The sequence below is a fragment of the Plecotus auritus genome (genome assembly GCF_963455305.1).
Source record: "Plecotus auritus genome assembly, chromosome: 1".
In the NCBI taxonomy this organism is placed as follows: domain Eukaryota; kingdom Metazoa; phylum Chordata; class Mammalia; order Chiroptera; family Vespertilionidae; genus Plecotus; species Plecotus auritus.
Window position 1 is genome coordinate 14,027,864 of NC_137770.1, and position 15,798 is coordinate 14,043,661.

Sequence of the window (15,798 nt, forward strand, 5' to 3'; positions counted from 1 at the left end):
GGGTGTTTTATTAAAGAGCAGATGCATTCAGTGCGTCTGGGGCTGCCCTGAGACTCTGCATTTCTAACAAGGTCCCAGGTGCTGCTGGTACCGCTGATTCACAGATAGCGGGATCCTTGGGGGTGGTCTCCATGCTCAGCCCTCGCCAACTCCCATCACGTGTGCCTCACGTGTGCCTCACGTGTGCTCCCTAAGCCAGAGCCATCTGGGGAAGTTGTACTCTACCAGGAGCTGTGCAAGGGGCCCCATCACCTGCATTTTAACGAGCACACTTCCCCCAGGTGAGTTCTTATGGACACCAAAGCTTGGGAACCGCCGGTAGAAAATTCTAAATGTCCTTGCCGGGCCATGCCACCGGGAGCTGTATGCTTGCCCTGCGTAGCTCTGGACCTCGGCAGAGGGGTTTTACTGAATTGCACCTGCATTAGGGATGCGGGAACACACGGTTCTCTTTCGTGTTTACGGCCCAGATGCTGTGGAGGCGATGACTCCCCGCATTATCTACTCCCCTCCGTGACAATCTCTAGGAGAAATTTTTATTCAAGTCTGAGAAAGTTGGGTGTCTTCCAAGCAGCCAGCCTAGGTAAGGGGAGTAGTAGTAGTCTGTGCCTCTTAATATTTTGAAAACTGGAAAACGCAGAGCCAAATGCCGGGCTCACTTTTGGCAATTATGTGGGTCCTTCTGACATCTACTCGTGTGTGTTACCAATTTGTGGCTTCGGGGTCCTATCCTGCTACGTTTCTCATCTCCCCAGTGTCTTAACTCCATTACTGTACCCTTTCTAGTGCACAGTACTCATGTATGTGGGGTAGGCCTCTGTGCTGCTCGCCAATATCCACTCATAGGAGGAGTGTCCTTGAACTTGGGTGTGGCCATGTGACTTGATTTGGCCAATGAAATGTCTGTGGAGGTGACGTGTGTCTCTTCCAGGTGGTGGCCAATTGATTGCTGGTCCTCCACTCTTCAGCTCTTTCTGCCCCTTCCTGGGCCACAAGATAAAAGCAGCCTGGGCCACCCGGGAGACGGCTGCCCTGGGAGTCAGGCGCCCACAGCGGGCCCGTGTGTGTGTGAATAAACTCTTGTTAAGGGGCAACCTTGCTGCCATGACCATGTTGTATGCCATGGACCTCAGATCCTTTTGGGACAGAAGCTGATTTATAAATGCGCAGGCAACACACAGGAGCAAACCCCTGCCAAAAGCATATATGAGAGAAAAGACGTTTACAGAAGGATCGTTCACCAGCTACAGTGTCAATCTACTCCTCTGAGTTGTATGTACCGCAAATTCATTCTTGCTTCAAGTCTCTTTCAAAATCAGCATCCCTGAGTGTGTCTTCATATTCTGCTCCAACTTTTTAAATCGTGGTAACATATACCCAATATTTATCATTTTAATCATTCTTAAGTGTACAGTTCAACGACATTAAATACATTCATGTATGTGGGGTAGGCCTCTGTGCTGTATAACCAACAGCATGATGTACACTCAAACCTTATTTTATCATCCTCAACAAAAATGCCATACCCATTAACCTCTATTCTACTTTCTGTCCCTATGGAATTTGCCCATTTGTCAGGTACCTCATGCAAGTCGCATTATGTAATATTTGTCCTGTATATTTCACTTATTTTACTAAGTATAATGGTTTCAAAGTCTACCATCCATGTTGTAGCATACATCAAATTTCATACCTTTTCATAGTTGAATAATATTCCATTGTAAGTATGCACTGCATTTTGTTAATCCATTCATTTGTTGATAAACACTTGGGTTGTTTCCACCTTTTGGCTACTGTAAATAACGCTGCCCTGAACATAGCTATACAAATATCTGCCTGAGTCTCTGCTTTCAATTCTTTCGACTACGTCCCCCAGGAATGGAACTGCTGAGTCATATGGTAATTCTATGTTTAACCTTTGGGGAAACTGCCAAAATGGTTTTCACTCTTCTCTGACTTTTAAATCAAAGGTTTCAACCAGACAACAGTTACATGAAATCCTCAACTGCACTTTCCAGGAAAACGCTGTTTGTGAACATCGCCCACTGTCCTATGCCATGGTTTCTGCATAAAACCCCATGAGGGAACCTTTTCTCTGAGGATAAGAATTCCGGGGTGGGTCAGGACTCAGGTACGAAGCTTGCAGCCCAATCTGAAGCCTGAATAGTCATTGTGGGTCCCGTGCCCACACCCCTTGGCAACACCCTTTATCATTTCTAGTCACGTCGGCCTGACTGCCAATGGCCAGTGCCCACATCTCTGTCACTGAGCTGCCCCTGGGCTGTCCGTGCAAAATCAGGCCAGAAGCACCTGGGAACCGTAGGCTTGTGCTTCCCTGCCCTGCAAGCACCTTTCACCCAATTACTGACAGGTGTGGGCTATAACGATTCTCCCCGCTCCCGCCCCGGCTCCCGCCCCTGGCTCCCGCCCCTGGCTCCCGCCCCTGGCTCCCGTGCAGCCTGGGATCTTTCTGGGTCATGGGGTTTGCACTGCTGTCCAGCTTCCACGTGGGATTAAGTACAGGAACACCTAGTTTTATCATGCTTCACTGGATTGCGCTTCATTTTTTACAAATGGAAGGCAAGACCCTCTACCAGCAAAAAGGTTCCAACTTGCTTTATCGTGATCCCTGCTTTATTACGGTGGTCTGGCACCGAACCCGTAATGTCTCTGAGGTCTGCCTGTACCAGTTGCTCACTGTGTTCCTGCCTAATACATCCCTATATTGACTTATGTCCCCCTCTACCTGCCTGTATCCCTTGCACCTGCCAGTCAACTGCTTGAACTCAAATTCTTGGCTTGGGCTCTGCTTCTGAGGGAACTAAACTAAGACAAAGCTCCTCCTGGCAACTTCCAGGACCTGTTTGCTTTCCATATTTCTATTCTTCTTTTCCCTGATTCTGAAGCTTTACTTACATTTTATGATTGTTTTACTGTATGCTTTCTTGTTGTGTTATCTCAACGTCTATGCAGAAAAAAGGACAGTGGAGCTGATTTTTAAAAGAAAAACACCATCATCTATAATAATAAAAGCATAATATGCTAATTAAACCGGATAGCCAAACGACCTTCTGGATATCATTCCGGATGTCCTTCCAGACGAAGCCGCAGCAGCGGGGGCCAAGGCAGAGGCATTTAGGGGCGATCAGGCAGGCAGGCAGAGTCGGTTAGGGGCGATCAGGCAGGCAGGCGAGCGGTTGGGGCGATCAGGCAGGCAGGCAAGCGGTTAGGGGCGATCAGGCAGGCAGGTGAGCAGTCAAGGGCAATCAGGCAGGCAGGCAGAGTGGTTAGGGGTGATCAGGCAGGCATGCAAGTGGTAAGGGGCAATCAGGCAGGCAGGCGACTGGTTAGAGGTGATGAGGCAGGCAGGCAGAGTGGTTAGGGGAGATCAGACAGGCCGGCAGGCAGGCGAGCGGTTAGGAGCCAGTAGTCCCGGATTGCGAGAGGGATGTCCGACTGCCGGTTTAGCCTAAACGGGAAGTCAGACATCCCCTGAGGGGTCCCGGATTGTGAGAGGGTGCAGGCCAGGCTGAGGCACCCTCCCCCCATGTATGAATTTTGTGCACCGGGCCTCTAGTCCTATATAATAAAAGGGTAATATGCAAATTTACCCTAAAAGTGGAACGACCAGTCGCTATGATGTGCACTGACCACCAGAGGGCAGACGCTCAATGTAGGAGCTGCCCCCTGGTGGTCAGTGCGCTCCCACAGGGGGAGTGCTGCTCAGCCACAAGACGGCTGAGGGCTGTGACTTCAGTGGCAGTGGCGGGAGCCTCTCCTGCCTCCTTGGTAGCGCTAAGGATGTCTGACTGCGGCTTAGGCCCACTCCCTGCGGGGAATCAGACATCACTCAAGGGCTCCAGGGCTGCCAGAGGGATATCTGACTGCCAGCTTTGGCTCGATCCCCAAGGGAATGGGCCTAAGCTGGCAGGTGGACATTCCCCGAGTGGTCCCATATTGCAAGTGGGCACAGGCCGGGCTGAGGGACCTCCCCACTACAGTGCATGAATTTTCGTGCACCAGGCCTCTAGTGTAATTATGATTAAAATACAAGATAAATGGTTCACAGAATATGATCCCAATTTTTAAAACTACAAATGCACTTATGTGTATGCTTAGGGCAAAAAGAACACAAAGGAATGCATCAAATGTTAATAGTGGTTACAGATGGTGTAACTTTTTTTTTCTTTATACTTTATTTTACAAAGAACACGACGCTTTAGTTTCCTTATCTATAAAATGGAAATAATCTTATCTACCTCATGGAGTTGTGTTGATTGAATTAGCTGCATCACATATTCACACAATAATCACAGTATGTGCTTAATATGTACCCCAATAAAGGGTAGCAAGTGTGTTATTGATGCAGCAACTCATGAAACAGTCTAAAAGGAAACGTTGGAAATATAAAAATAAGCTGATACGTATATAGTGCTTTGTACTTTTTAAAGAACATTCATTATATGAGCTCACTGTCCCTCACAAGAGCCCTACATAAGGGAGCGGCTTAGGGGGAGGGGTGAGCAGGAGACAGGACTGATGTTTACTGCACAGCTACCCGGTGAGCACTTGCAGACAGCTCGGATGAGAAGGATGGGGCTCCCAACACCTGCCCAAGCTGCAGGGGCAGGACTAACAGCTCCGACTCCGGACCCCCTGTCCAGTTTCCTTCTATTCCACCAGGCTCCGTTATTATAACTGAGCCTCTTCCACGCCCAGCCATCCAAGACATTCTCCGTTCCTAAGGCATTGCTGTGCACCAGCCTATCAACACACTCTGCTCCTTCCTAGCTCCGTGTCCAAGGGGAGTACGGGGGAGGGAGGCGTGTGGGGTGTGTGTTGGGGTGGGGGAGGATGTAGCCCCCCAATCTCCTGTTAAAAGGACACCACATAACTATTCAAGCGAAATAAAACCGTGGTACTTGCTATGTAAACACCAGATTCAAGGGGAGTTCCACAGCAACACGTGCCAAGCAGTTTGCTCCCCCGAGTCCTCCCTGCATAGAAATCCTGGGGCTGTCTTCTGCGATGAGATGCGGGAGGCGACACAATGAGGGACTTAGGGAATTCTGCTAAGAGAATTCTGCAAGGCATGTGGGATGGAGGAGAGAACCTGGAAGGGTGTTACTCCTCCTCTACCGCCTCAGCGCCGTGTTCTGGTCATCATGGAGAATGCTGACAGTTTTTCTTGCCAGAACCCCAGTTATTGTGGTATCTCACTGGTCTGCTGATGGGCAGGGCAGACCTGGGATGGGAGGTGGGCGTGGGGCAGGGCAGTGAGCCAGGCAGTTTAGGACAAAGCACTTCAGATGCAGCTTGTGCATCCCGTCCCTAATCGTCCCCTAATCGCCCCGTCCTCTCTGCCTTGCCTCCTACTCACCCACTGAAGCCCTGGGCTGACCTTGGGACATCTCTCCTGACCAACCAGGCCTGAGGCTGATCTCTATTATACTTGGGCTCCTTCTCCTGGCAGAATGTCTACCTAAGGCAGCCACGTGTGGGAGCTTCAGGGAAGTTCGCCTTGTCACCCGCCTCGTTGACAAGCTCTCTTGCTGGCACCGGGGCCATAGCTGCAGAGCGCCTGCCCCCCGGGATGCCACTGTGAGCCTCGTTGCTATTCCCAGTTCCTGGCAGCTGGAGCCACTCCCTTTCAGCATAGCCTTTTAAAGCCCCCTCCTCTGCTCCAGCTCTTTTCTTGCTTCAAAATTTCTACAGCATCTTCCCCAACCCTTATCACTCGATTATGTGTCAAGGATGAATTATCTTTAGAAAGGTGGTGCAGCCGAAACCGGTTTGGCTCAGTGGATAGAGCGTCAGCCTGCGGACTCAAGGGTCCCGGGTTCGATTCCGGTCAAGGGCATGTACCTTGGTTGCGGGCACATCCCCAGTGGGAGGTGTGCAGGAGGCAGCTGATCGATGTTTCTCTCTCATCGATGTTTCTAGCTCTCTATCCCTCTCCCTTCCTCTCTGTAAAAAATCAATAAAATATATTAAAAAAAAAAAAAAAGAAAGGTGGTGCAGACACCCAACTTTTTCCTTCTGCTGGGAATAAAGGCATAATTGTAGCCAGTTTGCTCAAAAACTTTCAGTGGCTCCCAACTGCCTCTAGATAAGTTCTAGCTCCTTAGTAAACATTAAAGAGACACCTCCACCCCATTAGCCAGGAGGCCTTCATGGTTATTCTATAGACCAGCCGTCACCAACCGGTGGTCCCCGGATCATTGGTGGTCCATGAAGTCCGAAAGGTTGGCAACCGCTGCTATAGACCATGGGGTCCTTGAATGCAATTCTTTCCTCCTTCAGAATGCAAAGCCCAAACTGTACCTAACACCACAGGCTTAGCCCAAAGGTCACTTCCCCCCAATTTTTCAGGGTAGGAATCAGTTTCCATTCTCATTTGCATGTTGCCTGACCTTCAATCTGGTATTCAATCTAATTTTCTATGTAAACTTGAAGTTAAGGATGGACACTTCTTTTTATCTTATTTTTTGTTCATCCTCACCCAAGAATATTTTTCCATTGATTTTTAGAGATAGTGGAAGGGAAAGGGAGAGGAAGAGAGAAACATCGATGTGAGAGAGACACACATTGACTGGTTGCCTCCTGCACCCAACCGGACCAGGGCCGGGGAACCTGTAACCAAGGTACGTGCCCTTGACCAGAATCGAACCCGGGCCCCTTCGGCTTGCGTGCGGACGCTCTATCCACTGAGCCAAACGGGCCAGGTCAAGAACAGCCTCTTTTTAAATGTGTGCTCCGTCCCCCGCCTTGTGAGTGGTACTAACTCAATAAACGTTTATAGGTCCCTGCCCCAACTGGTAAGCTTTCTTCCTAAAGTTCCACGAACTTGAGCAATGTCTTAACTACTGAGCATCTCCCAGAACAGAGCGTCTCCAATTTAAGGACCATTCGAGTCCCCTGGGTCCTTTGTTAATTGCGGATTCTGACTCGGGGTCAGAGGAGGGGCTGAGACTCTGCATTTGTAACAAGCTCCCAAGTGATGCAAACGCAGCTGGACCACCTTTAGAGAAGCCCGGGAGCGATAGCACCCGTGGGTCAGGGAACAGCTCACACCTGAGCAGCTGGCAGAGTGGCGGATGAACCGGAGGTGGGGAAGCGCTGGTCCCACCCTTCGAAGCGCCCCGCCAGGAAAAATGCCAGCGAGTCCTCCCGCGCCTCCGCCCTCCCGTGCGGCTCACGTACCTATAGTGGACACCACGGTGCCCACGAAGTAGAAGGCGCCGGTGAAGTCCCAGCGCGGCCGGGTGTTGTCCACGCGGACGCCGGCCTCGGTGGCCTCCTCGTAGTGGCGGAGGAAGCCGCGCAGCTCGTCGCGGCTCAGGTTGTGGCGGCGGCTGAAGTTGGCCAGGCGCTCCTCCCAGCGCTGCTTGGCCTGGCGCTCGTGCGCCAGCTCCAGGGCCGAGAAGACGGCGGCGCCGCCCAGCAGGTAGAGCACGATGAGCGCGGCGAGCAGCAGGAAGCGCGCGTTGTCCTCGTTCAGGTGGCCCGGGCCGCAGCCGCAGCCCCGGCAGGCCATGGCCGGACCCCCGGGGTGACCCCGCCGGGCGGCTGTGATCGCGGGCGGACTCCCGCCCAGATCTCACGGGAGGTCGGGCTCGGGCGGGCGCTCAGCTCGCTCCCCGCCGCCCGACGGCCGTCTCACCCATGTCCTCTGGGCGCTTCCCCCGGTCCCGCGGCTCCCGGGGCCGCCGCCGCGACCGCTCCTGCGGAGCCAGCTCCCCACGTCCTCCCAGACTCCTGGTTTCAAATCCGCTTTTCGCCGCCGGTGAGTTCTCCTAAGCGCTGAAGGTCCGAGTGAGAGGACGCAGAGCCCGCTTCTGCTTGGCACGAGGATGCGGTGCTGTTCCCGCCCCGGCGCAGCCACGAGAGGCTCAGATTGGGGAGGGGGCGTGGCGCGTCCTCAGGGCAAACTCGCGCGGAGTTGCATTTTCCCCGGGGCGAGGGTTGCGGGGGCTGGAGAGGCTGGCGGGTGAGCAGAGCCTCGCGGCCTCCGTCTCTGTGACCATCATTTCTCCAGCCGAAGGCTAGGACGCAGGGTCGCAGTCGGCTGGCTTTGCAGGTAGATCCGAGGGGATGCGTCCCAGTCGTGGCGTCGCTCAGCCCCTCAGCCCCATCGGGTCACCGGCCCGGCTGCCGGGACCTAGAGGCCGGAGCAGTTCCGGGCGGGCGCACCTACAGGACTATGCAGTTTCGACCTACCACCTGGCCCCCAAGCTGTGCGGCATCCGGCGGGCCGAGCGGCTGGAGGAGGAGACCAGAAAGGGAGGTAGGAGTGAGGGAGCGAAGGAAGTTAGGGGAATCTCCCCGGATGCCTCCCTCGCCTGGCCCGGAACCAGGGCGCCCTTGGCCTCTGAGCCCTGCGCGGGGGCGTCTTCCGCCCCCACGTGTTGGTCCTGCGGGAGCGAAGCGAGCGCCGCGAGACAACCCCGGACCCCGAGAGGCTGCCGGGGGCTGTGGGGGCCCCGCGGCCAGGAGACCGTGACCCCAGAGAGGGCCATCTCCTCTACCCGGACTTGGGTGCGCTCCAGAGATTTTGCGCCCACAGGGCTCCGCGCGCAGTGCTCTCCCTCACCCCGTGCAGACCAGTGGCACGACCTTAGCTAACCGCCTGGGGCAGGGGGCCCTCCCCGAGACCTGCCTTTCAGAGGGCGCTGCAGCCCGCTCCAGTCTCACCTCCCGAGGAGAGCCCCTCGCTCGGCTCTGTCGGGATTGTCCCCCGGTCCCCTCCTTGCTGCGGCCCTGCCCTGCAGACCAGCGGCGGTGCGTCCTGCCAGGCTTGGCCAACGCGTTCCGACGCTGCAACAGGTGTAGCTGCGCGGCTGCCGGCGCCAGCGACTCCACTCCGTCAGCCGCCTCTCGGACGCGCGGGGCCGCCCCCAGCGCTGGTCTCCGTCCGCGGATGCCCGGCTTTCGGCGGGCCCTCTGGGGGCTTGGTTCTCCCACCTCGGGCGCCGCGCAGATACACAAAAGTGGGCGCTGAAGAGGCGGGTCCAGCGCTTGTCAGGCTGTGTGGGCTCCTCTCAAGCCAGAAGAGGGAGCTCCATCCCTTTCAGACAGCTCGCCCCCACCTACCAGCCACACGCTGCTTCTGGAATCACCAGCCCCTGAAACGTGGGAGTGAATATGGATACGTAAAGAAATAGACGTGGGCACCTTCGAGCGAAGCAAGATTTCTCCACCTCCCAAAAGAGTTGTTTCAGGCTCAGAGCCCAACCACCCACCTACACTCCCCAGGAGCAGGGAAAAAAAACCCACAGCTCTGGATTCTAATATTCTGCCATCAGAAGCCCTGATGCTTCAAGTGTTACTCTCGGTCCAGAATGCCCCTCGTAGCCTATTGGGGGCAACGGCGTTAAGGGGGTAGTGGCTATGGGGTCATGTGTATACACCATGGGTGAGTCCTGCAACTACTCCCCCCCCATTTTATTATGAAAAATTTCAAACAAAGTTGTAAGAAATTTACAGTGAACACCCACATACTCACCACCTTGATTCCACAATGAACATTTACTATACATGCTTTAGTGCATATCTACCCATCCCTCTTTCCATCCATCAACCCATCTGGTTTAAATGCATTCAAAGTAAGTTTTGTAGACATCAGTACACCCCCCCCCCCACAATACTTCTCCCTGCATATCATGAGTTCAGTATTTACAGATTTTTTTTTTCTTTTACATACAGTGAAAAGTGAAAATCTTAAGTGAATCGTTAGAGAAATTCTGGCCCCAGCCAGCTGTGAGACTGGGAGCCAGCTATGAGACCAGAAGGACATCCTGAACCTCTCTGGGCCTCAGTTTCACCTACGATTTGAAGGCACCCAATTGGGTCACCTTTTGGGATTTCTTCCAAAACACTTGTGTGCTTTCGTATGATTTGTGAGGCGTCTTTGCTAGGAATCTTTGGAATGGATGGAAGAGACATCCACACAGCTTGGGGAATGGGTGAGGAGACGGCAGGTGGCCCCAGCCAGTGAGCCCCGTTGCAGACAGTGAGGTGGCTGGCCTGGTGCTGGGAGGACGGACTGGAAAACTGCTGGGCTGGGGGCCACATGGCTCACCGGTCTGCAGGGCAGCCCACCAGCCTCAGCGTCAGGCCTGGAATCTGCAGACTCGGGCCCACAACCCCAAGACACTCGGGAGGCGGAGAGAGGGCTGGGTGGGAAAGCACCTTTCCCAACAGCGCCCAACACACGTCAACCCTGGATTCAGAAGGGCTGACACCATTGCGGGGTTCCAGTCACTAGCAGGAGAACTTCATATCTGTATACTCTTTTCACACTGAAGTTTAATAGCCCTCATTCCAAAGTGCAGCATAGAAAAGGGAATTAAGAAAATAGAACTTTTTTTTTTTAGTGAGAAGTGTTAACAATGACTACTACAACTATGACCAACATCCATGTTCCACGAGTGACCTCTGCCGAGTTCCCAGGGTGCAGAGACACTTTGAGAGACGTGAACACCCAGGACCAAGAAGGACTCCCGTGTTTGGGGCTCCACGTCTTACACTCAAGGTTCACAGAGCTTCACCCCTCAGGACGGGACCCACATGTTCCCGTGTGTGTCTGGGGCTTTGACATAAGGAATGTTCCAAATCCATGGCCGATCTGGGGGAGAAAACACACCACATTTGTATAATACTTATTTGACTAGGATTACCGAGAATCCACTCACCAGCTCGGATAAAACCACTCACGTGCTGCAGTGTCCGAATTGTAAAGAACCGGTTTTGAACCAACCCCCGACCTTGGCCCATTTTAGAGAATGGTTTTAGTAAAGGTTCAGGTCAAGACTTGGGCCAGTGAACACAGAAGCAGGAAGCCAGGTGCATTCTGGTTGCCACTTACACTGACAAGTCGCTTCACCTCTCCAAGCTTGTTTCCCTATCAGTACCTCCGTCGTGGGGCTGTCATGAGGTTAAATGAGACAAATCCGTGTGGTGTGCAGGACAGTGTCCAGCAGAGAGAGCACCTAACACCTGTTCGAGTCCCACTTCACCCCCCTTTGCACGCCCGAAGCATCTGGAATTTGGCCTCGGGTTCCTCACCTGTGAAATAGGAACTGTTAACTTCAACAACCTTGGGAGATGGTTGTGGAGCGTAAAAGAACACTTACAAATGCTCAGTAGACGTGAACTTTTCTTCCTGGGAACGGATGTTTCAGAAATGGAATAAATCTGAACACTCACTGTGTGCACAAATCACTACTGCTAGAGTCAAACCATTTCAAGGAACTGCAAGGATCCAGATAGGGAGTAAATACAACGTAAGAACTAAAAATAAGGCCTGACGTGACTGTCCTGGTGAGTATGAGAACAATTCGGCGTGCTGATAATGAACTGGCCACTGAGCAGGTCTGCAGAGACGGACCGGCCCCTGAAGCTGGACCGGCCCCTGAAGCTTGCTCTGCCCTGCGAACAGCCTTCCCCTCTTCCCTGAGACACAGATGGTAGCTCAGGCCGCCTGGCAAACGATGGTACCTGCTGCTCTCCTTCCAGCCGCACTGTGTTGAGTAATCTCAGAGCGAGCAGTAAAACAGCAGGAAAGCCCTGGTGGGTAGCTCAGTTGGTTAGAGCCGTGGTTGGCAAATTGCGGCTCGCGAGCCACATGCGGCTCTTTGGCCCCTTGAGTGTGGCTCTTCCACAAAATACCACGGCCTGGGCGAGTCTATTTTGAAGAAGTGGTGTTAGAAGAAGTTTAAGTTTAAAAAATTTGGCTCTCAAAAGAAATTTCAATCGTTGTACTGTTGATATTTGGCTCTGTTGACTAATGAGTTTGCCGACCACTGTATACACCAAGGTTGTGGGTTTGATCCCCATTCAGGGCACATACAGGAATCAATGAATGCACGAATAAGTGAAACAACAAATCAGTCTCTCTTTCTCCCTCCCCCTTCCCCTCTCTAAAATCAGTTAAAATAAAAAAAAACAAAAAACAAAAAAAAAACAGCAGGAAAAAAATGCCAGAGATGATAACAAGTTATCAGCCCCTGTTCTCTTGCCCCTGGCCTTGAGACGGTTTGAAAGCGTGAAACTACACACTTTTTGCTAATTACCAAGCTGTGAGAGAGCCCGTGTCACATGCTGGTTTCATAAAAAGCGAGGGACTGATGCCGAAACTGGTTTGGCTCAGTGGATAGAGCGTCGGCCTGCGGACTGAAAGGTCCCGGGTTCGATTCCGGTCAAGGGCATGTAACTTGGTTGCGGGCACATCCCCAGTAGGAGGTGTGCAAGAGGCAGCTGATTGATGTTTCTCTCTCATCGATGTTTCTGACTATCTATCCTTCTTCCTTCCTCTCTGTAAAAAATCAATAAAATATATATATATAAAAAAAAAAAAAAAAAAAAAAAAAAAGCGAGGGACTGGCGGGGCTGAACCCCGCCCTCTTCCCTCAGAGCCTGTCTGTCTTCTGCAGCTGGACTTCTCTGTATTACCAGTCTCTCCCTGCAAACGCTGTTGGCTGCCACCAGGTCTGCTTCACCCCCAAGGCAGAGGACACCCGATTCTTGCTACCTGAGCAGGTATTAGAGATTCCTCACCAATGCAGGATTTGTGAGCCAACACCTGCCAGTCGCCAGGAGGGTCAGGACCACCACTGCCATTTCCTCCTCCCCTGAAATTAGCCAACCACCAGTGGCCCTGTCCGTGAAATCCCGACGCTCCGCTTTATAAGTGAGCAACCATCTGCACCCACAGGCTGTCACTACCTTGAGGGAAAGCCACAGAAAAGGCCACCAGGAAAGGTGAAAAGGGGGGTGATTCTGTCTTTTTACCCATCACTACTGGAAATCAGCATTAATCAGCAATCCGCCTCAACTGTCTATCTCATCAAGAGAACTTGCCTCGTGATCCAGTCATGTGTGTATCTGAGATATTTCTGAGTTCCGGGTAGATAGCAAGTTCTCTGCTAGACAAAGCTGAGGCCCACCCAGTTTCCAGTCTGATGGGCAGAGGGACCAGCAGGCATCCATGGCGCTGGAATTCTGCACTTAACCGTGTCTGCAACACGGGTAGTTCCCTAACCCGACTGATGTGAGAATCACCCCCAGAAAGCTTGTTTCAATCCCCCTCCCCCCAGGCTGGGTCCTGGTGACATGCATTTTATCAAGTTCAAAAGGTGATCTTGCCCTAGCTGGTGTGGCTCAGTGGATAGAGTGTCGGCCTGCGGACCAAAGAGTCCTGGGTTCGATTCCAGTTAAGGGCACATATCTCGGCTGCAGGCTCCTCCCCGGCCCGGGCCCTGGTCAGGGCTCCTGCAGGAGGCAACCAATCTATGTGCTTCTCTTACATCGATGTTTCTCTCTGTCTTTCCCTCTAAAAATCAATGGAAAAATATCCTCAGGTGAGGATTAAAAAAAAGGTGATCTTGACTGGGATCCCAGGCTAAGAGAGATGGGAAGCTGTCCTTTTTCTGGATATGACAGGAGGATTTAAAACGGCAAAATCAGGCAGGGGCGTAGATGGCCCAGTGGGAGGAGGCCAGAGCCAGGGAGGTGACAAGCCACACGGTGTAGGTGACACATGAGGAGGCCCACACTGAGGACACGGCAGGAGGCTGGGTGAGGGGATGGCTAAGGGGCTCTCTGTGTGTGAATTCCTAACCCATCTCACCTGTGGTCAGGGACTGCGTGCACCTTCCACCTCTTTGAAACTCTCCAACTTCGCCCTCCATGGGGAGGTGCTACCGTGTACAGACAAAGGGGGCACGGACACAGGAACCTGACTGCCCAGGAGGCCTTGGCTGGGTTACCTGGAGTTCGTGGGGTTAGGGTTAGGGCTCCTCATCGGCAGTAGCTGTATCAGTGTAGTGAGCACTCAATGAATTAATTCATGCCAAGTGCTCAACAGCAGTTCCTGGCACAGAATAAGCACTTAAAGATTACTAGCTGCTATTATAATTACTATTATAATTACCACCATCCTAAACTCATAGTGGGTGAGGACTGTCATCCTATATGCTGTGTAAGCCCTAATAGGTTCTTTAACAACTAGACAAACGCAAGTAAAGTACAAGATCCTGCTCCATTTGGCTGGGTAATAGGCTTTCTCCTCTAATCCTGGAAGAAACGGCTCTTGGGATGAAGGATGTGACTCTTCCAGTAACACCCAGGCTCGAACACCCTGCACATCTCCCACTGTCTTCTTTGCAGGGGAACTTGAAAACTGGGCAAAATAACCTTTGGACTGGGCTAAAACAGCCTCATACTCCAAACAATCGTTTGCAAAACTAACAGGAAAGCAGACATTACGACTAGAAGACTGAAAATTAAAGACATTCTTTAGAATTAGCGTCACACTCTGCGCACCGGTGTAGTTCAGTGGCTGGAGCACCCGCCTGTGCACTGAGGGGTCACAGGTTCGAGTCCCAGTCAAGGGCACGTACCTGGGTTGACCCCAGGCCCCTGGTTGGGCGCATGGGGGAGGCAGGAGGCTATGTGTCCCTCTCACACAGATGTTTCTCTCCCCCTCCCTTCCTCCCACTGTCTCTAAAAATCAATGGAAACAACAACAAGAACTAGCATCGCGATGTTAGCTTACTTGCACCTGTGGAAATTCCTTCGTTAGCTCATTAACACCCACAGAAACTCCTTCCTTCCACTGATGTACCTGATCCCCTTTCCTTTCTCATGAAAACTTGCCACCGCCTACTGGGAACACTTTTTGGATTTCTGCCTGAAATCAGTGCTTCAGAACAGCTATTCTTCTGTATCTCAAGTAAACACTTGTTGCCTCTCACTTTGGCCTTACCAAGAACTTATTCACTTCAAGACCATCTGATAAATGACTCTTTTTTTCCTTGGTAAGTCTAGATTTCCTTAAACTTTCTGGTTACAAAGTCCTTTTAAAAGCTGAGCTGAAAGTTTAGGTTCAGCCTTCTGTTTGTGCAATGAAATAAAAATAGATCTTCTTAAAGGAGATGACCAAAGCATAGCTAAGAAACTTTTTTGCTGCCTCATTAAAAAAAAACAAAAAAGCCTCATTCTAAAGATCTTCTAAAAACAGGTCGTTAAAAATTAAAATGAGCCCTAACCCGTTTGGCTCAGTGGATAGAGCATCGGCCTGAGGACTCAAGGGTCCCAGGTTCGATTCCGATCAAGGGCATGTACCTTGGTTGCGGGCACATACCCAGTAGGAAGTGTGCAGGAGGCAGCTGATCAATGTTTCTCTCTGATCGATGTTTCTAGCTCTCTATCCCTCTCCCTTCCTCCCTGTAAAAAAATCAATAAGATATATTAAAAAAAATTAAAATGAAACATATCAACAGTGATTTTAAGTGCTCAAATTTGTTTCCCTCATAAAAATAATTTATGAATCTGGACTCTACTATTTAAGATAATAATTCTGATAGGTCTAGACTGAAATTGATTCCCATAAAATCTAAATGCAAGAACTTATTTAAAATTAAACTGAGGGGAGTAAAGTTTGCCACTTCAAAATATGCCTTTTGGGATATTGATTTTAAGTTGGTTATTTTTAAGAAACAAAAGATTCAGGGAAGACCTCTGACCTTCCCTCCAACTGCCTGAAAGAATTTAGATAGAGGACCTGCCCCAGGAAGGGAGATAGCATCACAGACCCTACAGTGTAATGTAGTGTGATAGACGGGGAGGGATTCAGCAAGGGCACTGACCAAAGTCTCCTTGTTAAAGAAAGCCCAAACATTTGCTTTATCTCCATGTGAACTGCCGTTTTCCCCTCTCAAGTCCCAAACCACAACCCCCCTTCTCCTGAGCTCCAGACATAATAGAGGCCTCACCTGCCTCGTTTGCCTGTGCTTG

General features: G+C 51.6%; 2 protein-coding genes across 4 annotated transcripts in view; both read right to left on the reverse strand.

Annotated features, from left to right (window-relative positions):
- The window catches only part of KCNK13 (potassium two pore domain channel subfamily K member 13), a gene marked incomplete at both ends in the record, with an annotated part of 78,679 nt that extends 71,142 nt beyond the window's left edge, over positions 1-7,537 (reverse strand). Inside the window, one exon of the mRNA XM_080658681.1 lies at positions 7,204-7,537. Coding sequence (XP_080514807.1) covers positions 7,204-7,537 — 334 coding nt within the window. The remainder of the gene's footprint in view (positions 1-7,203) is intronic.
- Positions 7,538-9,430: 1,893 nt separating this feature from the next.
- TDP1 (tyrosyl-DNA phosphodiesterase 1) overlaps positions 9,431-15,798 on the reverse strand; it is a 53,227-nt gene continuing 46,859 nt past the window's right edge. The window contains exon 16 of one of the 3 annotated variants that reach the window (XM_080672225.1): positions 9,431-10,627. In XM_080672225.1, the coding sequence (XP_080528351.1) occupies positions 10,554-10,627 (74 nt within the window). In that variant the 3' untranslated portion in view covers positions 9,431-10,553. The remainder of the gene's footprint in view (positions 10,628-15,798) is intronic. The other 2 variants (XM_080672226.1, XR_013960816.1) reach the window with 2 other exon arrangements.